General features: G+C 37.6%; 1 protein-coding gene across 5 annotated transcripts in view; it reads right to left on the reverse strand.

Annotated features, from left to right (window-relative positions):
- Positions 1 to 25,561, reverse strand: part of LOC309720420 (VPS10 domain-containing receptor SorCS1-like) — a 79,919-nt gene that overhangs the window by 26,222 nt on the left and 28,136 nt on the right. For 4 of the 5 annotated variants that reach the window (XR_014280479.1, XM_082557342.1, XM_082557339.1 and 1 more), the window contains exons 2-9: positions 12,142 to 12,209; positions 9,931 to 10,030; positions 9,579 to 9,737; positions 8,156 to 8,229; positions 1,500 to 1,577; positions 1,184 to 1,248; positions 529 to 647; positions 111 to 200 (exon numbers count right to left, since the gene is read on the reverse strand). Coding sequence is in view for 4 of the 5 variants with exons in the window: in XM_082557339.1 (XP_082413465.1) it covers positions 111 to 200; positions 529 to 647; positions 1,184 to 1,248; positions 1,500 to 1,577; positions 8,156 to 8,229; positions 9,579 to 9,737; positions 9,931 to 10,030; positions 12,142 to 12,209 (753 nt within the window). In the remaining variant the exon portion in view is untranslated. The remainder of the gene's footprint in view (positions 1 to 110; positions 201 to 528; positions 648 to 1,183; positions 1,249 to 1,499; positions 1,578 to 8,155; positions 8,230 to 9,578; positions 9,738 to 9,930; positions 10,031 to 12,141; positions 12,210 to 25,561) is intronic. The other variant, XM_082557340.1, reaches the window with a different exon arrangement.

The raw sequence follows: 25,561 nt of genomic DNA on the forward strand, positions 1-25,561 counted from the left end.
AAAACTTATAATCATAGAACAAAATATCCCAGAGGAATAAATGTTTCATAGTTAAATTAATGTTACTTGTTCTTCTCAATCAAACACTGCATCCTTTCCAGTTACCTTACCTTTGGCAGAGTGTACTTGGGAAGCTTCATCGGGTAGAAAGCATTTCGTTTATAGGACACATAATGGACAGACTGGCCACCTACTGGCACCTACAAAAGCAGAATAGAGTACATTTATCCATAGTAAACATCCATAAACATAAATGAAGACACTAACTGCCCGAAGCTCGGGTCAAATAATTTATGCAGCCATCAAAACTCTGGGTTTGTTGCTAATTAGGCTGTTGTGCATCATGCCAGAGTGGCATTGTAGTAATACACAACGCTGCAATTTAATTTTTACCCCATCCCTTCACAGGATAATGGCCCCTTTTAGTTAATGAAAAACATGACTGTACATTAAGACAAGAGTGAACACATTGGTTTTACAGCATTTAATTGTCTTTTAATGAAACCAGACCTCACAATAAAAACCCACCTGGATAAAAACGTATTCATCCTGAACCACAAGGGAATCAGGGATGATAAACCCAGGAAAAGGTTTGCTCTTGTTTCCATCAGAGCAATTCTGAAGTTTACAAGTTATGTACTGCGATCCTGTGGGTAAGCAAGAAATTAGTGCTAAAAAGACAACATAATACAGGAACAAACAACCTTCTGTAGCCCACAGTAAAAGCTTAGCAGTGCCTATGCTCATAGTATTAAGTGAAGCATAGAAGCAAAAATTTGGAAGCCAATATTCTTACTAATAGATAAAGTAGAGAGAGCTGTCCCAGTTTGTTAACATCAGCCAAATGAAGTACTCTCTACAGAGATAGGGCATTAACACACAAGGCCCTTATGGAAGTGCCCCCCTCTCTGCATTGTGGCCAAGAAAGTCGAGCCGAGTGCGCCAAGTCACAGCCCAGCCCTTCAAAAATGAATAAGCTCGACTGTATGAAGACTTCATGTAGCCAGATGGGAAGAAGAATTTCAGCACTGACTACTTTCTTTGTTTCTCACTATAATAATAATATACTTAAATGAAATAATTCATATATATTTATTATATTAAAAAAAACATTGTTAAACTAAATTGTGATAAATCAATTTTTTTTTCTGTGTTGCTAAGGTAACATGTTGTTATTACTCACGCCCATCAGAGACGCTGATCTCCAGATGAATCATTCCTTGTTCTTTGTCCAAGCCCAGTCTGGACCTGTAACATCATGATAAACATTACTTTTTGTTTTATAATCAGTGTCTGTCCCGTGACCCTTAAGAAAAGTGAACGTTTCACATTGTCTGAAGAATTCCTCATTTATTTCTTACTCTGAAGCACATATAAGAGCTACAGGCTGCCTAAAAGCCCACTTTCGTCTGATGTATGGGCTTTGCTGAAGCCTCCTCATGAAAAAGGTGATATTAGCTCTGGGCTCATTGAGCCCCACCTCTTCTCTATAAGCCTACTGTGCTCTGACTGGCCAGCTTTCCGGTGCCTGTAGTGAGTTACCATCCTTTGCTTGTGAGCACTGCCTCCTCCTGTTCCTGGTGAGGAGATTCCAAGAGCAAAATGTAAAAACAGAGATGAACACAAATGTCTTGTTCTTAACTACAAATGGCAATTTCTCCAATCTACTCTCACATGTTCAAATTCAGTCTGGTATATGAGAAGATCTGCAGCAACAAGGACAGCAGCAGGGCATCTATGCTTCAAAACAGACTGGTTAAGCTAATTACCAGCTGACTGTATGATATAACACTGAAGTTTCAATCACAAGCAATATATGGAGAAATCTATATAAAAGAAATCTGTGATAAGCTTACTTAATCTCTATGAAGATGCAGGAAAAAATGTTCATGTCATGTTTGTAGCAATGGGTTTTTTGATTAATCATATTTGATTCTGGCTCTGACATGAATATTAAAAAGTTGTAAATAACAATGTACATTGTTTAGAAGGTTTACAACCTCCAGGCTAGAAAAATGAATCCAACACAAAAGTGTTTAAAAAACTACCGAGGCCACTTGAAGCGAGTCAGTCCCCACAGACTGCTATAGCAAAATGGCCAACTTAGAAGCAATAAAAACCTTGTTTACAGCCTGGCACAGAAAATACATAATACACTGTTTTTTGTCTTTAGAGGTAGTCTCCTCCATCATAACAAATATATACTGGGTCTTTATAACTCATCCTTCTGGATTCTGGACGTGGCTGCTTTGACTGATGTGTGCTGATGCAGCCTGCTGAACACTATAGTCACAGACTCAAGCCCTCCACTGTCTGTTGCTAGTGTCTTCTGGAGCATTTTCATGAAATAACCTGACTGACATTATGGCTGTGGTACAGCTTGTGCAAGAAGGTTTAGAAATTTGCCCTTTAGTGTTAAAGAGTTAAATTCTGGTATTTTACTAGTGTGCTACAAAACAAATTAGCAGGTACACATGTCTGTCCAGTAAGTTTGTGGTGGTGGTTTGTTAAACTTTTGCTTTCTTCTCTAAATCTGGTCTCTTCTGGGTCCAAAAACTAACACGGCAGCAGCCAAAATGAGGCTTCAAAACACAGAGCACAGAAAACAATGACATGCTGGGTACATCTATCTTTTATACACACATATGTGTATTTGGAAACTCCACGCTGCCAAACAGATGTGATATTGCTCCAAAGCACCTGGAGCTGCCCAGGCTTCCAGTTGGCCAATCAGAAGACAACAGGCTGTCTGAGATGAAGGACTTAAAGAGTTCAGAAGTAATATCAGCTTTTATATTATTTATATTTTATCAGATTTTTTTGGTGTGATTCCTCCAAAGCTATACAGACTGACAATAAAATATAAAGCAGCAAGCATTACACTGCATGCGAATTTAAGTTATGTATTAAACAGTTATTCCCAGTTATTCCCAGTAGTTCCAAAATCAAGAAGTTGTTACATTTAAATTGGAGTATTACTATTTTTTGTCACCACTAGTGCTGATAGTTGCTGCATATGTTCATGCAGTTCATGGTTTTTTTCATAAACTGCACGAGAACAACTAATGCCAACTGAGAAATAACTTATTTACATATTAATATAATTGTACTGACTTGCATACATTTGCAAAGGATTAAAAGTTAGTTTAACTTAAAGAACAGGCAGAATTTTCTTTTTTTTTTTTCATTTTTATTTTATCCCCTTAATAAATTATTTTGGGACTCCTGAAGCCCTAAATTAGGCTTTCATTGTAGGTCCCCCAATTTTAACATTCAGTGTTTTGTAACAAGTAGCTTAGTAAAATAGCGAGACAAAAAGCACTGAATATATTTGAATAAAGTGGAGCCTTGTACATAATCAGGCTGTAACAGAAACAAAGAAAACTGAGAAAACTCCTTAGTAAGCGCATTGAGCTCACAGTAATTGGTGGGGGTTTTTAATGCTCTTAGAAGTGCAATATTTGTCTTAGATTAGTTGGTTGTCATTTAAATTTCATTAGTGGTCATGAGAAATAAGAGAAGGAGCAGTGGCGATTTTTAGGGTTTCATTTTCCAGGAGCAACAACATAGCAACCATAACTACAGACCTGATGGGTCGTTTGGCCTGTACCACTCGTTATCTGTAAAGTATACTTAGCTATCTTACTGTCATGGTCTCCGCTCCTCGACAGCTGACAGCTGTCAGGTGCTTTGTTTTTGTTTCCCTTTCTCTCTCGCCCTCTTCCATTCTCTCTTTCTCCTGCCGGGGCGGAGCTTAGTATGGGCTCCTGCCCCTGGCCTACACACCTGGAGGTGATCAGCACATCTGTTGCTGATCATAAGAGATTGGAACCCTTCTTAAGAGGGCGAGTCTGCTCTACTCGTCGCTGGATCGTTGAGCCATCAGCGTCAGTCGTCCTGTATTTTGTAAAGTCAGTTTGTGAGCCTGTCTGAACCAGGAAACTAATGGTTTTTTTCTGCCTGTGTATAGATCGCCTCTGGACCTGTTCTTTCCCTGTGCATGGCGACTGAACGGAAGCAAGAGAGATAGAGGAAAGGAGAGGAGATGTGCGAGGGCTGAATGAAAACCTTCCCTTCCTGGACTCCTGCCTCTTTCGCTCCTGGACCCTGGAACCCCGGCCCCTTTTCCCTTGACACCATTATATGTATATATGAATTCCACTGTAGAGGAACACTGTAAATAAATGCACCTTTTGAAGACACTAGTGGTCTGCGCGTGAGTCCGATCTACGAAACCTGACACTTACTCACTTTCACCACAGATTCTTCACGGTAGCGGTTAAGTGAAGAGTGGCTGGAGTGACCACTTCTTGTATTAATAGCAGCTGTTGTGACAGAAGATGGGTTTTCTTCTCATTTTCCATACTGTGTCTGAACTACAATATAAAAAGCTCCAATCCTGCTTCCCTCAGCACTCTGTAATTGCCTCACAGCTCCATCTCTTTTAATGGACTTTCTGTCAAATACTTCATCCAATTCTATCAGTGAACAGCAGCACTTGGTCTTAAATAACCCCTGCAATGTTACACTATGTCCCCCAATAACTAACGCCTTTTGGTAGCATTTTACAGCAAGGACGCAAGACCTTTCAGGAATTCATAGACCGCTTTGTGGTTGAGTAAACACATTTGATTAAAATATTTGATTAAAACCTTCAGAACTATAAGTAACATACCTGAATTAATAGTATCTAACGCAACAACTTAGGGAATTTTAATGGCAAAGATTTGTGAATTATCAAATCATGTTAATGTCTTCATCATGGTGTAGGATGGGCTAAAGAAATTGAAGTAATGGCATTGAGCGATTTTGGTTGAATTCCAAATGTTATAATTACATATCAGAGCTTTCATTCTTCGTATCTTTAGCCTGGCCTTTCCGATAAAGAGGCAGCCTTGTCCTTCTTTAACACAGCAAAGCAAATGATAAATAGCAGCAGAAAATAAATCATATTCAACTTTTCATATCAGTATGCAAGAGGTCATGAATTCACGATAAGTGTTACCATATGCTTTTGTAAATCATCTTAAACTGAGCAGTGTGGGATGCTTTTTTCTTGCATATTTGGGTTATGTATTTCCTTAAAGACAAAAGGATGTGCTTACACATATGAGCACTGTAAATTTGATTTTTGATTAATCCTTTGGCATCACTCACTGTTCCAGATGATGGGGGGGGGAATCAAACGTATCTTTAAAACTAGGATTTGTTGCATTGACGCTTCTGTGTTAGTGAGATGAATTCTTTATTTGGTTTTTGGTTTTTATTTTTTAAAACAAACAACTGTTATGAGTGATTTTCACACCAAACCTTTGGTGATTTGTGAAGAAAGACCATCTGCTGATGTCTTGTACAAACCTAAATTATGAACACATTCTCTGCTGAAGAGTAGCTGCAGTCTCATGTAAGAAAGAATTTGAAAGTCAAACATGTGTACTTATATACTAATCTACTGTGCAAAAATGTTCAGCTGCCCCTCATTTCTTTATATTTTGCTAGGGGATGTGGAACAGGTGCAGTAAACATACATGGATCTACAGTGTATAAGGTAAACTGCCTAAAAACACATTTCTAACAAGCTTGAAAGTCAATATTTGGTAGGATTACATTCACCACAGCCTGAACCCTCTTAGGCAAGCTATCTTGTAATGTTTTTGAATAGTTTTCCATGCTTATTGAAGGACATTTAAAGCTTTTCTTTGAATATTGGCTGTTTTTTGGCTGGATCTGGGGAGGCCACTCATAACTGACCGTGTTTCACTGTGTGTTTGGGATCATTTTAATGCTGAAAAATTAAGCTGTTGTCAGTCAGATGCTTTCTAGATCATAGATTCTGCATTTCATCATTTTTTAATGTCTAATGGGAGAGGGCCCACCCACATCTACAATGAGCCCATTCTGACTGCCCATAAGAATATTGTTTTTAATTTTTAATGATCAGAATAACGTATTAAAATGCACAAAAGGCTAAATGTGAATTCTATGAAAACACTGATAATTGAGTACATACAGTGAGGATAAACTTGCTTTCTTTCTTTTATTATATTATTTATTTAGTTACAATTTGAATGTCAGTATTTAAGAGAGTGAATACTCTATGATGGTCTTCACAATGGTGATAGATCAGGTATTGTTTTCATACATTATGCATGTGCATGTATTCACTCGTAATAAACACAAGTGGTAGAATAGTATCAAACACATGCATTTTATGTGATTACAAGTTCCAGCCCAAATTAGTTTGGCCCATCCTTGCACTACACCTGTACACACTGCACACTACATCGAGATATGGCAACTTTTCAGCTAATTTGGCAATCAACTTGGTGCAAACATACAATTTCATTTGTAAAACTGCTTTATGTTTGACATGTATCACATATTTAGCTCAAGAAATGGGAACTAATGTGTTTGAGAGAGGATTTAGTAACAAAGTGCCTAAAGATACAATATAAAATTGTTTATTTGTCAAGTTGACTGGTTCATCCCTTCAGTTAGTTTTTTGGTATCCTTAGATGATAATTAGGTCAGTGTTACGTAACATTTCTCTAAAAGTACTGGACTGAAAATGAGTGAAAAATAGCCTATAGTCTATAGGAAAATTATGAAAGACCTTGTACAGTACTGGTGTAGTTCATTATGTAGGTTACATGGAAAGATCCAGTCTACTTTATGTTTTACACATCATTATAAAGGGATTATAACCTACTCTTGTAGAAGGCTGGTTAATATAATGCTGTGTTTTAGCCCTGAACATGGGACAGGATTTCTGTGTTGGCAATAAAATGTTTTTGTGTGACAAGCTCCTTCACCACTGCAAATTGTATTTTTAGTGTATTTTAAGTCCTTGTGGGCTGGGAGTTTGACACAATAAATACCGAACTCACACACACACAGTAAATCCTGTGGGCTTACTTCATGCAGCAGTTTTAGCTTATGAAGATTTTCCAACCTAGCTGCAAACTGAAGTACCTTTAACCCAAAGATGTCCATCGTTCTGCATTTAATTGTATTGACTAGAAAAAAACAAATTAGAAAGTTAACTATTTCTCCTGAACAACCATAAGCAATGAGGCTTGAGGATAAAAATATCAGCATCATTAAACAAGGCACTAAAATGCCTTTTTCATGACTTTCCCTGAATTCTACTTAGTCATTACCTCTTCCCTACAGATTTCTATTTACCATAATATTGTCAACATGATTTAAGACTAACAAAAACCTGCAGATCACTCCACTGTACGTCATTTCAAACTTCCTGATTAATATGGCTTTATTTATTTATTTATTTAGAGAAGAGTGTGAAGCCAGCTACTATAAAAACTGTCATAAATTTAACACATATCAGCGACCATAGTCCCTGTATCGGTTCCTAAGAGAAGCTCAAAAGCCCCAGGACACAACCTCAGTCCTGACTCTATGCATCAGGTACATGCATGCAAAAAAAGAAAGAAAGAAAGAAAGAAAGGAAACCAAAAAAAAGAAAACCTGATGGATAATGTTCGGGTAAGCCCTGATTTGTAACATAATATGGTAATCCAAAAATATGCCAAAAATATTTCATGAGGAGACTGTATTCGGTGGATCAAATATTTATAAGTGTGTGTAAACTAGACACAGCGCATTATGTAAAAAATAAAAAGAACGACAAGCAAATATAAAATATTTATAAATACAAGCCAAGCTCTGCCTTCCTGGAAACCTTGCTTGGCATTTGCTATTTAAAGAAAAAGGCTTTAAGTTTAATTCATTTTTACCATTTCTGAAAGGACAAATGCAAACATGTTGTTTTTTCTATAACCCAAGGCACTTCCTACAAAGAACTTTATTTAAAAAAATGCTTTACATGGCACTTTTGAAAACAAAGCCACAAAGTGCTTTACAAGACAAAATAAAAATGGCAGGCCCGAGCTAAAACTTTAAAAAAAAATGGCACACTTAAGACTCTAGATGTTAGGTTTAAATCTGACTTGATAACATTAATGTTTTGTTTTCTTTGTCATTACTGAAAACAAGCTGCTGACTGATCATTCCCCTCTGTACTACTGTTGTGAGCAGAGTGCTAAAAATGCACACAACTCAATTTACATATTTTGTGTGAAAATAATGCAGCATGTTTCTACCAGAATGACAAATGACTGGATGTTGATCTCACCAGTAGAATCTGTTGGGGACGACATTGTCATGCACAAGCTGCCATCTTCTTCCAAACTCAACGGAGACATAGAGCTGAAAAATGGGAAGGCATTAATCAAATGTCTACGGCATGAGGTACAGTATAAAGATGATTTTTTTTCAGAATCTCCAAAAGGATTATTTCAAGATTTATGTCCAACTTCTTTTCCAAGCAGCTGCCAAATCTTTAAATTTTGTGGCATTAAGATTTTTAGTTGTTTTTTTTAAAAAAATACAGCACTACTAAGTGCATGCTTTATGCGGAGATCCACCAGTTCATGTAAAAATGCAGCAACCCTTAGAAGCCAGATTTTAAAAATAAAACAGGGAATGGTGTATATCTACTGTGATGGCTTAAATAAGAGGGAAGTGATATACAAAGTGGTCTCTGAGTTAAAAACCACAGCGTCTTGTTCTTAAAGTAACACAGCAGGATTCCTACCTGACATCTTAAAATCCGTCTTGTAGCTGTCATTGTAATTTTTCTCCATAAAGCCATTTTACTTGTGTTCAAGCAGTCCGAAAGCCTGTCATCTCTCCTTAATGACTGAGCAGCGTGCATCTTAAGCTCTCAGCCTTACAAGGATCGGCAATATCATTTTTGAGTTATCTAAGTACTTACAACTTTTAAAAGACATGACAGGCAATCAATAAATGTAAAATGAAACCCAGCTATAGCTGCGATAAAAGGAACAAGGAAAACCACTGAAATGTAGCTTTACAAAGACATACAGAATGACCTAAAGGCAAACGTCTCTGGAGCATCTTTATTTTGACCCATCTGTGGCTCTCAACTCAGCTTTCATCTTCCTCCCTGCATCATTTATCTCACTTCTCAGACCTTGACTGTTTTTCTCTCTGAAAATCAAGTCTTCCAATAGCAGGCTGGGAGTCCGAGTTTGATGCCTCTGGTTTTGAGTAAAGCAGACAGCAGGGTTCTCACACAGAGTAATGGAGGGTGTGTGTTTATGCTCGCTATTGTGTGTGACTGAGTTTGTGCATTGTTTGGGCGTGTCTAACTTGTTAACTTTCCCCTGTGCTTTCTGAGGACACATCCATTCAGAGCTGTCTGTAGCTGCACCTTATGACCTGTTAAGGGCTGCAGAAGCGGCAGATATCTGTGCTTGTGAAGACCATGTTATGAGAGTTAACATTGGCATTAAAATGAATGCATCTGGCCATGAAGGCAACCTATGTTCTGTATCATTTTATAGAGAGATTACTTGCAATGTGACCCCACGGTGACTTCAGTCTGGCAGAACATTCAAGTAAAAGTAACAAAAGAATAAAAAGCAGCAAGTAATCTGTATACAACAGCCCACATTCTCATATGGAGATGTTTTTCTGTCACATTTTCAGATTTTATTGCAACTATTTCATGCCATCTGACAGCTACACTCTACCTTTTGGTCATGGCTGTAAGCCAGGATCCAGTCTTCCTGCTCGGGGTGAAAAAGCAAGCTGAGGATATCAAAGGCTAAGCTGTATTTTTGATAGGACGCCCCCTCGTCAAGGCTAATGAGCAAGCTGCTCTCCACTTCTGGGTCGGTCAGTAACATGATCTAAGACAAGACAAGACAAGAGACAGGGGAATCAGCAGCCCACCATGACAGCATCCATTCCACAGGGCTTAAAGAGTGCTTGTGCAACAGACGCAAGGCACAGACTCCTGCAGGGCTGTGTAGGGTAAAGATCATAATAACCCTGCTGACAGACTTATGAATCCACGTACACGACATGCACGTTCACACTTACCTTCATCTTGTTGTTTGGACTGACATACAAGTAGCTCAGTATGGTTTTTGTCCCGACTTTCTCATTGAGCTTTTCATACGTGGTCCCATAATCAGTTGACCTAAAATTCAATTACAGGACAAAGTAAATGGGTTTTGCTGGAGAGAAGAGAAGAACAGCGCAACACCTACTAGTTAAGATGCTGATGGTATCATTAAGCATTTCAGGGAAGCAGAAAATTACCACAGCAGAAGTCGTGAAGCAATTTGCTAAATGAATGGAGATTTTTTTAATTATTAAAATAAACAATAAATCCAGTGTTGCATGTGTGGCTGGGGCATGATATTATTATTCCTTTTAATTAGTAGTGGTATTATAAGTGTTATTATTGTGTTATTATTGATGCTTACATTTAATTACCACTCTGTCGTGTTTTAGAAATCAAATGAAGGACATATTTGCCTGAAAGCTTAATAATGGGGTTTTGAAGTCATTTTTCATCTCAAAACAAAGGCGCTATTTCAGATTTCATTTTGAATACCTATTATTTTCACCAAAATAGATATCGGTTTTAGGTGGTTGGTGACATTTCAGTAAAAAATAGCCGTTGCACTGCATAATACAAAAAAAACTTGTGGATTTAGGATGTCTTAGAGGATAAACACCAGTATTTGATATCCTGGCAAGAGAATGCACTGAAATGTTGCACAAAACTTCATGAACTAAGAATGATAATAACTAGGAAATCACTTTGTTTCTTCAGTTCTTGATGACTGTATTAAACACCAACATAACATGCTGTATAGAAATGACATGTAACATGTCTGAATTGTTAAAATTCACTTCATTTGCTGATGATTAATTTATATTTCCCTAGGAACACTTGGAACAATATAGTGGAAAGAAAACTGAAAGAAAATGGCTGAAATTAAAAAAATATATTATCACTAAATTAAAGCAAAATAAAGCAGAGGATGTTTTGTAACAGGCAAATAAAAAAAGTAAATTTATAAGTATAAAGAGGGCAAGAAAAATGTATTTCCGGGCATGATAATTGTATATAAATGATGTTGGAAGGTTCATATGAAAACCACTTTTGGCTGCTCCATTATCCACAAAGGAGTCGCCACAGCGGGTAACTCCACATGTCAGATTTGGCAGATTTGTTACGACAGATGCCGTTCTTGACACAAGCCCAAACAGATCTATGTTCCCAAAGTTGAAAGGGATTGAACTTTCACTTGTTAGGCGAATATAAACAATGTAAAAATATGAAGGTCTAAAACTAAATATACATAAAACTTTACATAAATCAAAATCATTATACATACTGTGCATTACTTACTGTGTGGAGGTGTGGAGAAACACATTCAAAACAAGAGCTAATACAGTGCGTATGGTACAGGGGAAAAATACTACAGGACTTAAAAACCAACCATAAACCAACCATGCAACTATTCATTAAACTACATGCCTTAAAATGTTACTATTCAGTCCATCTCAACACTGCACTGGTAATATACAAAGCACAAAATAATCTACCTCCAAACTGTATTCAAAGGTTAAATCAAATAGGTGTAACCATTGTGGAATAGGTATGACAAGGAATTAAGATTGTGTAGTTCTCTTTTTAAATTCCAAAAACCAGGTGATGAACAAATGTAAAACCTTATTACTATTGTCTGTGAAACATTCGCTTTTGTCCTTGTTTACATTTGTTTCAAATGTATTATTTTTCATTTGGTTTTTGTTTCAATGAAATCGAGTTAGAAAAGCATTGCCATTTCAAATTTGCTCTGTATAAAGGATAGGCACGATAAGCTAAAGCTTCATCCTTCAACTATTCTGTCAGTAATTTTTGTTCCTCCCATTTAATTAAATTCTTTGTTGTCAACATTTATTTTAATGGGCACTTCTTTTAATAACAACAAAAATTTAAATGCTTGTCATAAATATGTGGAAATGGATAGATTCAGCATTTGATGACAAAGTGTAGACTTTACCAACTTCTATTACACGAAATTAAATCTTTCACCTTTTACTGACAGGAAAGTAACTTGCGTCACTGTGGACACAACAATGACATTAAATTAATGATTCAGTGTTAATGCTTTTGTGCTGATCTCTCCAAGGGTCCAAACAGTGTGCAACTACATTAACATCAACATAACAGTAACATCAATGTGTCCTGCTGTATAACTACAGAGCGTAATATCAGAGAGGAGATCTTACCTCCATAAAGAACTCTCCGTTACTCTGCCAGAGTTAAAGTCGTAGTATTTTGTCAACATGAGAATCACCTAGAAAACAGATCAAACAGATTACCAGCTGTGAAGGTGTGTATCATCAGTTTTCAATAGCAGCCACAAAGTGTCAGATAGCGAACCAAAAGCCGCCCATGCATGTGTCTTTTAATCTCCCTGACAGACAATGCTTTATTAAAAACACAACAAAACCGTGATGCCTTGTCAACCCACTACCCCCGTACGCCATGAAGCCTTGTGCATATTCTCAAGGGAAAAAATCTGATCACATATGTATGATATACTGCGTTTTATATACCTATATATTGTTAAGACAGAGTAGAGGACCAAGAAATGCAACCACTGGTGAGCAATGACTAAATGAATAAATCAGTAAACACTATAATTTATTCTTGGCATAGAAAGGCAGACCTTAAAAATATATAGGACATCCATTCTGTAGAGAGTCATAAAAAATGTCACTTACATGTGTGGTTTACAGTTCACAGGGCTTTACCAAACACATAAAAACTACAGATTTCCTGCTGTCTTTCAAATTAATATTAATAAACGGCTTGCTGTGGAATATCATTTGCCTGCTTTTCTCAGAACGTATCAAACCTTAATCAAAGCCAGTGTGTTTGTATGTGCATGTAATTACTGATGCATGAAGGCGTGTTTACATGCTCTTTACTTGTTTGTTTTTTTACTTTTTTTTAGTGAAGAAACGGTTTTACATATAATTATATATATTTAGCAGAAACAAATGCAGAAATAAAAATAATGTCTGCTAAACAGTCATTGTGAGCTAATGAAGGGCACCACGTGAACAGCAGTTCACATGGTGCCCTTCATCCTTTACGCAAATTAACTGCTCAAGCAGTGCCCTTTGTGCACTAGGGAATCATAAAACCAGCAGCTCATATAACTCTCTCGGGAAGCCTTTTGAGGCATCTTGTTGAGCTTTTCACCGCTACCTTCTAATTATCAAGTGTTATGAGCATTTGGGGTGACATTCCCTATGATGACTAAGAACTTCATCATATTAACAGGAATTTTTAACTTTTTTTATTAAACTTTTGCATATAAAAAGGCCAAACAGAACTCATTTTCCAGGTTAAAATCAAACAAATCCTTTTCATCTCTATTTGATAAATGTGCACTTTCAGGTGAATCATGTACCATATTTTCTGTAAAAAAAAAAAAAAAAGTATTTTTCAAAGCTAAATTATTCAATATGAAGTCAAATCAAGTTTGTTCTCTATATGCTTATAATTCCTAAATATACTGTAGATGCAAAGACGTGTCACAGCAAGCGAGCGAGACCATAATTAGGTTGAAACAACAAAATAAACAGAGAGATAGCAAAAGGTTTGGGAGAAAAGCAACTTCAGAGCATCTAACAAGTCAAGAACACTCGAGGAGGTAAGCATATTATTGCTGAGGTTTACAATCAAGACCTGCCTTCAAAAATGGGCATACAGATGGTTTAGACAATCAAAGTGCAAACCACTGGTTACACTCAGGAACAGGAAGGCCAGATTGGATTTTCTGAGAAAACACCTAAAAGAGCAGGCACAGATCTGAAAAACATATTTGGACAAATGAAACCAAGATGAACTTGTACTAGAATGATGGGGAGAGAAAAGTATAGAGAAGGAGAGAACAGCAGCTCCTGTTCTGAAGCATACCACATTATTTGGTGGATCATGGTAATGTTATGGCATGGGCATATGAAACTGGACTGCTCGTGTTTGTTGATGTGACTGCTGATAGAAGCACCAAGATGAATCATGAAAAATAGTGCAAAACTGATCAGGTAGTGCTTCACAGTGCAAACGGATAATGACTTGTAGCATACTACAAAGCAACCCAAGAGTTTCTCAAGGCCATTTTTCAATAGCCGAGTCAGTCACCTGATCTCAACCCAGTAGAGAATGCTTTCAGTTATTATGTACAAAACAGACAGAGCCACAAACAAGCATTAACTGAAGGTGGCTGCAGTATAGGCCTGGCAGAGCATCTCAGAGGAGGAAACATAGCATTAGACAGGCAGTCATCCAGTCCCTGTTACTTGAGTCTGTGCAAATGGAAGACTAAGTATTCAAATGGCTGCGATTCGTTAACAAAAATTAAACAAATAAATCAAGCTAAAAATCTGCATTTTGGTTACATATCAATTGTTTTAATTAAAATCCACTGTGGTTTACATATTTTTAAAAAACTACAAAATTCATGTACAGTAGTTATGTTTTCAACAAATTCTGGACTTTTTTTCAAGTACATATTGTTATTGTTATTATTGTGTTATTATGCGATTGCAGTTTACTTTGGACATTATATGACTGGGGTTGAAATCAGTGATCATTTGCTTTGATTAGCTGTCTACAGATCAGTTAATATTTTATCACAATTACTCTGAGCTGAATGAAAGATCCTCTCAGAGATATCATATTTGCAATTACTGTATATAACCTCTAAACAGCAAATTTATGTTTCTCCAAGAGAAAACCCCATTATCTGATATATTATGAATATTACCAATAGCCCACTGCTTCTACCTAACACCACACCGTTAATGCAGTAAATTGTAAATTCACGGTTTTACTTTCTTTCCAGACTGTATTCCCCCTATGCATAGGCTGAGACAGAAAACTCTGACTCTGCTCTTACCTTGTGCTGAATGTATAAAAATTCTCTTTATGGGAGGTAGTTCTAAGATAATCCTCACAGCTTGTTATAACTTTGTGTCCAGACTGGCTTGCAGAGATTTATGGTCTTCCAATAAAATGGCCTTTATGCCTTCCAAAAGTCATAGCCTCATGGACACTGTCATACACAATAAAACAACCTGCAGCAGTCTGAAAATTAGGACAAATTACACTCCCACCCCCTCTTCTGTATGGCAATTAGCTTTATGCATTTCCTTGGAAAGACTCCAGGATTACAGCAAAATGTCATGTGTATCTACCTTCCTGCTGGCTGGAAAAGAGTCCTGTATTCTGAGTGATGCTGAAAGTAAGGTGAAACTTGATGGCTGCAGTTAACACGTCAATAAAGTGATACAATATTCACTTTGTTGGCATGTCTGTGTCAGAAAGGTGCTTAACATGTCACAGAAGCTATTAAATTGCTTTTTCAAACCACCAGATGAAGGCTCTTCTTTTAATGAATACACCACATGGTAATTTATCCTCTGAAAATGGTAAAAGAATCTGTTTTAGCACATTTTTACCTTTCAATTTGAACAAAGGTGTCAGCTACCTGGGGGTAAAACAACTCTCTAACTCACTGTTTGGCTCATATTGTACTCTGGCTTTGGTTCAGTCCTTTCCCTTGTTTTAAAGGGGAGAGGGGGTGAATAAGAAACAAATGGTGAAGAATATTTTTTCCCATGGATATAATAGAAATGCACCTATAGATTAACAGATGGATAAATGAAAGAAAAATAAACTGAAATGCTAGATCCTGAACGCAGCAGATCTTGATGTACTCAAGCCCTCACATTATAATAACTATTATTAAGTAACAGCAAATTGATCATAAATAAACCTAACAAACAACAAAATAAAAATGGTGAATAGCTGAATAGTAAACCAGCTTCAGCTTTACAATAACCATATAGATAATGTTACTGGACTCTATTTAGGTTTATGACTTATGCAGGTTGGTAGGTGGAATGGTTCATTTTGGTTTTTACCAGCTTTAAAAAACAACAACAACTGTATACAACTGTATATAAGCACAACATCAGTGGCCTTGAGGTGACTGTTGTTGGTACAAATAAAACTGAATTGAATTGAATTATTTTTGAGTAACAGATAGACCACATAACCTCCTTGGAGGAGATAAAGAAGTATCAGCTCTATAGTCAATATTCAAACCATTCATGGTCATAAAACTGAATCTGTTGTTATAAATACTTTTACAACAGTGGCTGGATGCTGGAATCAGTTTTTAGGCCCACGTGGACCAAGACAGCCAAAATCAAAAATTGGATTTTTGCAGATAAACAAATCTTGCTTCTCATTCAGCAGTCGTAAAATCATTAAGCAATCTGTCTGCACTTGACTATGGGGATATTGTTTACATGCAAGCTTCTTCATCTACCTTAAGTCCTCTTGATTGTGTGTATCACAGTGGGGATTGTTTTTTATATATTTTACATGAACAAGCTTAGAAAAGATAGCATCATTCTATGATTGTATTTACTGTCCTACTGTAAAAACTCCTTGCTTGCATATGCTCTTTAATTAAATTTAAACACTGTAATTACGATGTCCAATCCCAGGACTGCTAATAATTTTAACATTAGCTGGACTTCTTGTTCACATACTGCACTGGAAAAACTGAATTTAAATACTTTGCTGTCAATAAATGGAAAGAGCTGCAAAAAGCTAGGAAACTACATTCCCCGATTTAATAGAAACATTTTAAAAGGTTATATTTATTTATCTTGAACTAACCTTGCATTTGCTTTTCTTTATTTGTGAATGAATCACGCGTGATGTGTAAGGTGAGTGTCTAAATAACAGATTTAATAATAATAATCAAAACCTTTTGCAGAGTGCTTATCGAGATCGTGTACCACCAGACAAACCACGCATGTTTACACTGCAAATCAACCTCAACCTACTCCTGCAGCTAAGGTGTGGCACATAGGCTGCAGTAACTCCAGCATGTTTCCAAAGTGGATTACTTGACATCCAAGTGCAAGCAAATTGATTTTTCAACTCTTAATCCTTTGTAAATCTTAAACCTTGAAGGTAAATGGCCTGGGATGAATTTGATCATTATATAAGAATGAATGGAGGCTTAATGGTGACTTAAAGAGCTTAGGGTGAAGAGATTACTGGTGGGAAATGAAGGCGTTGTATGCGGAGGGGTAGGGGCGGTGTGGTGGTAGAAAGCAGTGTGAGGATTCGGTTACTGAAGGATGAACACTTGAGACAAATGAAATGAGCAACAGAGTGCACACTGCAATTCATTCCTACTCTAACCAACCCGCTGATCAGGCCTTATCAGCTGTTGGAATTAAGACGCCTCATCAATAAAACTGTCATCACATTTCGCCACAGCAATTAAACAGATGGATGATTCCATAAAAGCAGTTGTTACAGGAGTTACTCACTGGAATATTAATAATAAAGACAAATATTACACATCAAAAAGTGGTCACTGTCGAAGCCTTTTTCCCTGCTGCATGCTCAAATGTAACACATCCGCATCACAAGTAAGCATACGATCCGCCGTTAACACAAATACACAATTTAAGCAAATTTAATTACTGCATGTTGTCATAGGGCATCAAGATTTTGCGTAATGATGACGCTTAAAGGTGTGACAACTGGTGGCACTGATTTTCACAAATAAGGCAAACTAATTGGGAGAAGAAATGTGAGAACACCTAGATATCCACACCACAGAGGTGATAACAATGTTAGAGTGCACGCTGTTTAAGGAATGGAAAAAAAAAACAAAGCTTAGCAAGCAAATTCAATGCTCCCAGAGGAAGCACAGCAGAAATTATGAAACTTCACTTTATGAAATTACCACATTAAACAGCATCATTTAACACCTTCAAAAAAGAAAGCATTGTCTAATTTTATTAGGGTGTTTATTGCCCTACGACACACTGCGCGGCAACAAAAGCCTGCAGGAGGGCATGCCGTCATACACTTCAATACCACCTGAGTGAGACACACAATGTACAGAGCCTTTTGTCTGCCACATCAATTTATATCATTTCATTAACAAAGGCAACATTTCCTCGTAGAGCAGATGTTGCGCTGGAGCTAGGTTGTTTGAAGTTGTTGGCTTTCCCATGGATTGCAGGTCACTGCAATCATAAATTATGAAGTAACTGCTCAACAGCACTTTGCACAACATAAACTATCCGTGTCCTGATGAGAATGATGTATAAATACAAGAAGGTGTTAATCGGAGTAAATGTGCTGCTTGGGAATTTAAGTAAAGGCTTTCTGACCGCTGCTTTAACAAGGATGCACATTTTACTTTCATTCTTGCAGAAATAAAGTTCATCTACGATGTGCCTGATGGCAGTACGCTGTTCCTCTGGCAGACAGAAAACATCAAATAATCAGCATTTTAAGTGCAGCTTCACATTACAGCTTCGGCTTTTGAGCAGAGCAGCAAGTATGTGACTTTATTGGACTTCTCTTGCCGAGACAACGGAACTGTGTCGAAGTAGAAGCTCGGTTGGCAAGTCATCTGAAACGGCTTCCTTACTCTTTCAGCTTACGCTCTCGCATCATTTGCTTCTTCACCATAAATGAACGCCCAGGCTAGTCCAGCAGCTGGGTTGCAGCAGCATGCTAAGCTTGTGAGTCAGTGTGCACGAGGAGGGGGTCTGATCAATGCAAGCAAGATTAGACAGCAAGTGGGTAGGTTTCCAACTCAGCCAAAAAGTTACGCCCGCTGTGCGAGGAGGATTTGTCTTTTTCTTTTTTCAAAACTCTCTTTAAATCTTCAGCACTCACTTTGAAATTTGGAAGTGCTGAGTGAAAAGGTAAAAAATTGACAGTGTGTTGACAAACCTAAAAGCTCCCTGGACTCTTCAATATGTTTCCTCTGACGTAAATAAAGTAAAACAGCTGATCCTTCTGTTTGCCAAAATGCATCACTGTAAATCCAAAACGGAGAGCTCGAGTGAGCAAATCAAAGTTATGGTTTTGATTATAAGGCTTTTCTTGAAGCAGCCAGATGGTATATGAACAAGTAATGCAGGTGGCCACTGTAAAATGAAAGTGTTCTGAACCACAAAATGAGGTGCAAACTGAGCAATGGTCGACAAAAGAATATTGACAGCAGCAACCAACTGGCAGAGTGTTTGAGCTGGAGCACTGAGGCGCTGAGGCACACCAAGCAGCCGACAACTCAAATAGCACTTCAACAATATAGCGGTAATTTTAACATTAATTGTGAAGATATCTGTGCAAATGAATAGGCCAACTCTTTGCTTACCAACTGGTACTCCAATTATTCTGAAGCTTTAGCAGCTGCTCATGAAACAACACTGAGTCACAGTGGAAACAGCCAGAGCACACATAACAATAGCATGGACCTGCACAGCATAAGTTGTATTTAAGCAAACAAAAAGAAGTGCAAACAAAAAGATGTGTCTGTGACAAGAAAAAAAAGGAAAAAAATAACAAAGAAAGAGGTGAGATCTCATTATGCATTGTTCCCGGCAAATTAACTTTATCCTTGTCTAGAATAAGATCGTTACCTGATTTGAATTTGGAATTTCTGCTCTGTTAGACCACACTCGGTGCAGAAGAAAGGAAACCCAGGAGGGGAACGCAGCTTGCCAATAAAAAAAAACACACTCAGCAGGATTTCAAGGCGTAAGAGAACCTCACCACAGGAAGGTTTGGTGGCTCGGCAGAGCTGAACTCATCCTGCCAGTAGTTTCTGTGCAGTGCTGAGCTTTAAAAAATCAGTCTCTCTGTTTATCCATGCAGTACAGGCAGTACTACAGCCATAAATTGTCAGGAAAAATGAATTTGTTGTCTTCGGTTGTCTTATGCTAAGTCATGGTGTTGCGATTCCTATCATTATGTATTTCATGAATTTATTTATGTGTGTGATATTTCCCTTCCCGAAATGTTACACCAAGCCCCTCGGGCTCCACATCCCAGCCAGGAGTGAGCAGAGCTGGTGGAGGTCCGTTCTGGCTGCGTCGGTCAGTGGGCTGTCTGAGGATGTCTGAGCATGTCAACAGGCTGTTTGCTGTTTGTGATGCTTTGCTGAAGAGACAGAATTTACATGAGATAAAATAGTGGAAAGGTGTTAATGACCGGACTAGTTTTTGAACCCAGCACAAATAAAAATGGCAGAACAGCAGCAATATGATCCAGATTAGAGTTTGCTGCAGAGAAAGCTGCACTTTTTTTGTAATTACTTCAATATGGCATTTGATAGAAGTGGGACAGGAAATTGTGTCAAACTGATCAACAGGGAGATGTGAAGTCATAAATCCCTTTCATGTCACTGTTTATTCATTAAGATTTAATTTAGCATTGACTTATATGAGTATAGATTTAAAGAAAGAAAGAATGACAGCATTATTTTTGCTTTATTACATTTATTAATAATGAGCTAATTTTGGGTAAGGTCCAAAGACCTCTGAATTTTTTCTGACCCGTGTGCTCATTTTCTTAAAAACATGGCATATTGTATGTTTGCTGTGCCTTTCCTGTCCTTTACATCAAACCAAAAATGCAACATCTTGGTAAATATGATTATTTACTTTCCTTCCAACACTTTGCACGTCTCACTTATTTTTGACTGTTTTTTCAGGTCCACACAGCAGTTTTTTTAACCATATACTGTTTATTTCATCCAATTTTATCCTGCATATTCCTGGTGCTGATACATTAGCATTTTCTTTGAGTAAGGCCAGCTTTGTACTGAAAATATCGCACTTTGGGCAAACACAGTATTCTCGCTGTGGCTCCGGGATGATGGTATATATGGGAAAACAGAGAAGAAGAGGCCTGGAAGTTAGAAAGGAAAGAGATATGATTTTCACGTTTTTCAGCACCCTCAAGATTTATTTGTTTGTTTTATTAGCATGAAGTTTCCAGCCTTAATTTTGATGTATTAATTTACATACCTCCATAGTGCTCTAACATCAACATTTTGCTTTTGATTCCTTAATTATCTTGGGAAATCACATCATTTTGTTCACACTGGTAGTATGACTGAAACCACATAACCTCATCTTTAACTGATAATTTATCCTCAAAAAAACAGGTGCTGGCAAACTTAAATATATCTGTAACCCTAAATCTTATCTTCCGTTTTCAGGTTTATGTAGTTGGGGTGCGGTAGACTCACGCTGTTCATGTAAGAGATTTATATACATATAAAAGTGAATTATAGGACAGATGTTTGTATTGACTGTGAATACACAAATGGCTTGCTCATCTCATCATTCTTATAGCCCAAACCTAACATACACAAAGACTCAGCTCAGGAACATTACAGTTAAAAAGATACTGTAGTGATGCTTACCCATATTGACTTTCAAGGGCACAGAAGACAGTCATAAAGTGGAACTGGAGAATGACAAAATTTTATCTGTGATTCAGTCAGTGAGTCATAGAAACGACTAAAAACTCGGATGAAACTGGTGACTGACTGCATACCTGGCCAGCCTCCAGTTTCGCAGTAGCGGATGAGACAATTCACCAAAAACTCAATGAGGCAGATGAGGAGAAGCTGCGCACCAAGCTATCAAGAACGTGATCTATGAAGAGGAGGATGCCCTCTACAAAAATGGGAAAGCTGAAAATATGGATTGTCATGAACTGCGAAGCTTCTCCTCGAGGTTGCTCAAAGCAGAGAAGCACAGAGAAATTCAACACTACATGCACAGAAGGCTTCAAGCTTGACCATGATAAAATAGTTATGAACCACGTTAAATGTCTTAACCCCTGAAAAGCTCAAGGACTGGGAGATTTATTAGGAGCCTCTCTATCTATCTACTAGTAATTTAAGCATTCTTTTGGACAAAAATGTTTGAGAATTTTCCTGGACGTCGTAGCACTCTTCCCTATCCTGACCTTGAAAATATGGAAGGGTGGGGGGAAAATGTGTTTTCTACTAACAATACTATCAATAATTTTCTGCTTTTAACTTTTTCCTTCACAAAACAAATAACACAATGTGCATCCTGCATTCTTCTTCTTCTGTGTAACAGCTGGATAAAGTGAAAATAAAACGGAACAGATGTTTTCAAGGTCATGTGATGCTGGATCGTATCCCAGTGTAACCTGGGTAAGACCTGGGACAGGTTTGACAGCCTCACAGGGGAAACAGAATGACAAGCACTTTCACACCTGCAGGCAATTTAGACTTTCCGATTCACCTTGCTAGTCTTTGGACTGTGGGAGGAAACTAGAGCACCTGAATGAAGCCATTCGAACACAAGGACAACACGCAACCTGAACATCATACCCTCTAAAATTACAACGTTCAACATTAAACTAACACATCGTTTGTTCAGATAAATTGGGTGCGACCCACACAGCCCAATCCTGCAATATTCTGCAGAAGTAATTTGCAGTGCTGCCTCTGTCGCACAGTTTTTGTGATTTTTCCACATCATTTGAAGTTAAATGTTTAGTTGATGGGGACTCACGATGCCCGATTATTTACCTGATTAACTTCTGGTCACCTGTCTTGCACTTTTAGCAACACTGCTCACCAAAATTCCAGTCTGATTTTCCACATGGCTGCCATGAAAAGATCCATTATAAATTACAGCAAGCATGTTTTTAAAATAAGTATTTTATATAGTGTGACTAAAACTGCAAGTTTTCATTGATTTACCTTATATATCGCTGGTTTACCTGTGCTCTCTGGATGTATACGTTTTGTCCAATTTATACATGTTCTATAAGCCAGTGACCTGAAATATTTGCTGTAAGCCTTACCCACAATTTTTCCATCCATATTGTAGATTCCAAAATTCAGTCTAAGCTCTCAGCTAAGAGGCTTTTTCTATTTTACTGAACAGAGGAGAAGAGACAGTCCTCCCCTGGAAAACAGCTGTTAAATGAGAGAGTCGCTACCTTTAGGCACCCTTATAACCTACAAAATGAAACTTTGAAATATGTGTTTAATGTTTTAAAAGGCTCTATTTTAAAGCAAATTCTGAAAATTAGATAACAGTCTTACTCCAGCGTCCCTGTCTCAAGCCAGGAATGGTGATGACTTGTGCTATGACGGCTGAAACAACAGATTGATCACAATCGTTTATCCGGAGGACGTGTTGGAAGAGACCCAGTGCACTGAAAAAGATGCAAGCAGACTATAAGAAGCAGCCTGTTGGAGATACACACACCTCGTTTGTTCAAATAAAGAGCGACAAAGTCTAACGCAAATATGGTTTATCAAACACTATTCACCTGTGGATATTTAAGCTGTTATAATTCCTCCTGCAAAACACGTTGTGCCCTTGGCTCCACTCAAAAACCCAGTGCTGAAGAGTTTATTGAACTAATCTAATGCAGGTAAACCATTGAAAGTTATTTAATGCTACACTACAATTCACCGTGAAGCAAACATTCAAATATATCTCAATTTATTGCAGTTTCTTCTTAATAGAGTCCTTGAAGCTTGCTAATTAACCGCTACAGTTAAATTGTTCAACTCTAATGAAGGCAGCCTTGGTATTGAAATGCTAAATGTGACAGACAACAACCACATGAATTAGCAGCGTGGACTGAGCACTACTTTTGATTTTGTCTGTTTTTTTGTGTTGATTGAAAAGCTGAAATGATGTTGCAGCTTCGTTTGTGAACCGTGATAATTGGACAAATGATAAATGAATGGCACCATCCATCAACTAGGCTTCAGCAAATAAGTACCAAAGCATCTGCCTGAGCTGGACAGAAAAACTAGATATCAAGGCATGTCGACATCAAGCTCGGACAATGTGTGTAACAAACCGTACAAACTGACTGAATTTCTTTAGATGTAATGCTTCATCAGTTATTATATGTCAGAGTTTTCAAGCAAGCACAACAAACAAATATCTACATTTTTGAGCACTACTAAAAATATAATGTCATGGACGACAAATATAATGTGATAACTGTGTAAATTCTCAAAGCAGGTTCCCATACAAACTGAGTTACACGGGTCCCTAAACGGTTCTTCTTTCTTTGTATGACAGTCAATAATACAAAATGTGTTATTCAGCCTGTAAGACAAGGTTGCTTAGGCCTGTGATGTGTGATACTAAATGTCTTCTTGTTTCCAGGGAATCTGATTAAAGCCCTTATGACTAAACTGTAAGTGTTAATAGATTAAGCAAAGATGTTTAATTAGGACAAGGCTTCATTTTGAAATAGATTACTGCTTTAAATAGATTTATTTTAAAAAGTAGACCAGCTGGAAAATGTACACGTTTTCTTACTGACCACCTGGCCTCCACTTACACACATGGAGAAAGAGAGAAAGAAGGGGAGAGGGTGTGGCAAGTAACACACACACACACACAAACACATTAGACTGTGAGTAGGCGAGATGAGATTCTGCATAAGGGGGAAATTTGTTGAAGCAGAAAGTTCGCCATGCAACTGTGAAGACGATAGTGCCAAATCCTGCTGAAAATGACTTAATACAATAATAGGTTTTGGAGTATAACTAATACTATTAATTAAAAGCAGACAAAAATACACAAAAAAGCACTTTAATCACTTTTTATTACTGTGTGACTTTTGGATCTTTGGTACCCCAAGATACTCCCCATCTTATACTGTAACTATACTGCATTATGGATGATAAGCTTATTTACTTTCCTGGCAAGAGGTAGAAAACTGTGTGCTGTGAGGCTTATAGCTTAGCATAATGAAAAAACTGGGGGGAAACTGTTCAGAAATCACTCTAGTCACCCCATAAAGCAAAAATATTCTGCTGTTGTTGTAGACAAGATGTATCATACCAGTTACTTTTTGGATAAGCTGGGGAAACAGTTTCCCCCGTTTCCAGGCTTACTGCTAAACTCGGCTAACCACCAGTTGGCTCTGGCATCCTAACTAGTGTTTATGTGCAGAGGAGAGAGGATCCTTATCAGAACTATGAGCAAAAAAGCCAATAGGTGTAACTGCCCTAAAGTCAAAGCAGAGCAATACTGAGGTAATGTATTCAAATAGGAACTTTCCACAGCTATGCTGATGACACAGAATTATGCACACCCGTGCAGCCAAATGATACAATAAGTCTGATGAGTAATAACTTTGTGAGACTCATGAAAGACAAGCAAGGTAAAAATACTTCTGCTTTGCCTCAGGGCCACAAGAGATGTACTGTCCAAAAATCTTAGCTCTCTGCTTCCACAGTTCAAGCCTAAGCAAAAGACATTAGTGAGAGTGTGTTGGACTTTGATCATAGCATTATATTACACCATAAAATTGGAATTCTCTCAGCTGAGTAATATTGCCATATCAAAAACCCAGTTTGTGCTTAATTCTCAGTAGACTAGACAAGCCTACTGTGTATTTCAGTGGTCTTGCTGAGAATTTGATTTGTCAATTATAAATCATTCAAATCCGGGTTCTTGTGATATTGACCAGAACAAGAAGAAGAGAACACTGAGTGATTCTGGTTTTAGCTGAACTCGGTATAGCTCCATATATATTTTACAGATATTAAATAACTTGTTTGTCTATAAAGCACGACAGTGTTTCACCAGCTTCCATCCTCAAGGCTCCCTGTTGTTTTAAGTGTCTTTACATTTACTCACATCCTCCATGTAGGTTGTTTGAAGTTCAGAACCACAATCAGACCCAAGAAAATTGGATCTGTCCAAACTGTAGAAAGTATGTCCCTCTGGATATCAGGGAATAACCCCCACTGAGCATTCTGTTATCTTT

Source organism: Aulonocara stuartgranti, assembly GCF_965226115.1.
Source record: "Aulonocara stuartgranti genome assembly, chromosome: 13".
In the NCBI taxonomy this organism is placed as follows: domain Eukaryota; kingdom Metazoa; phylum Chordata; class Actinopteri; order Cichliformes; family Cichlidae; genus Aulonocara; species Aulonocara stuartgranti.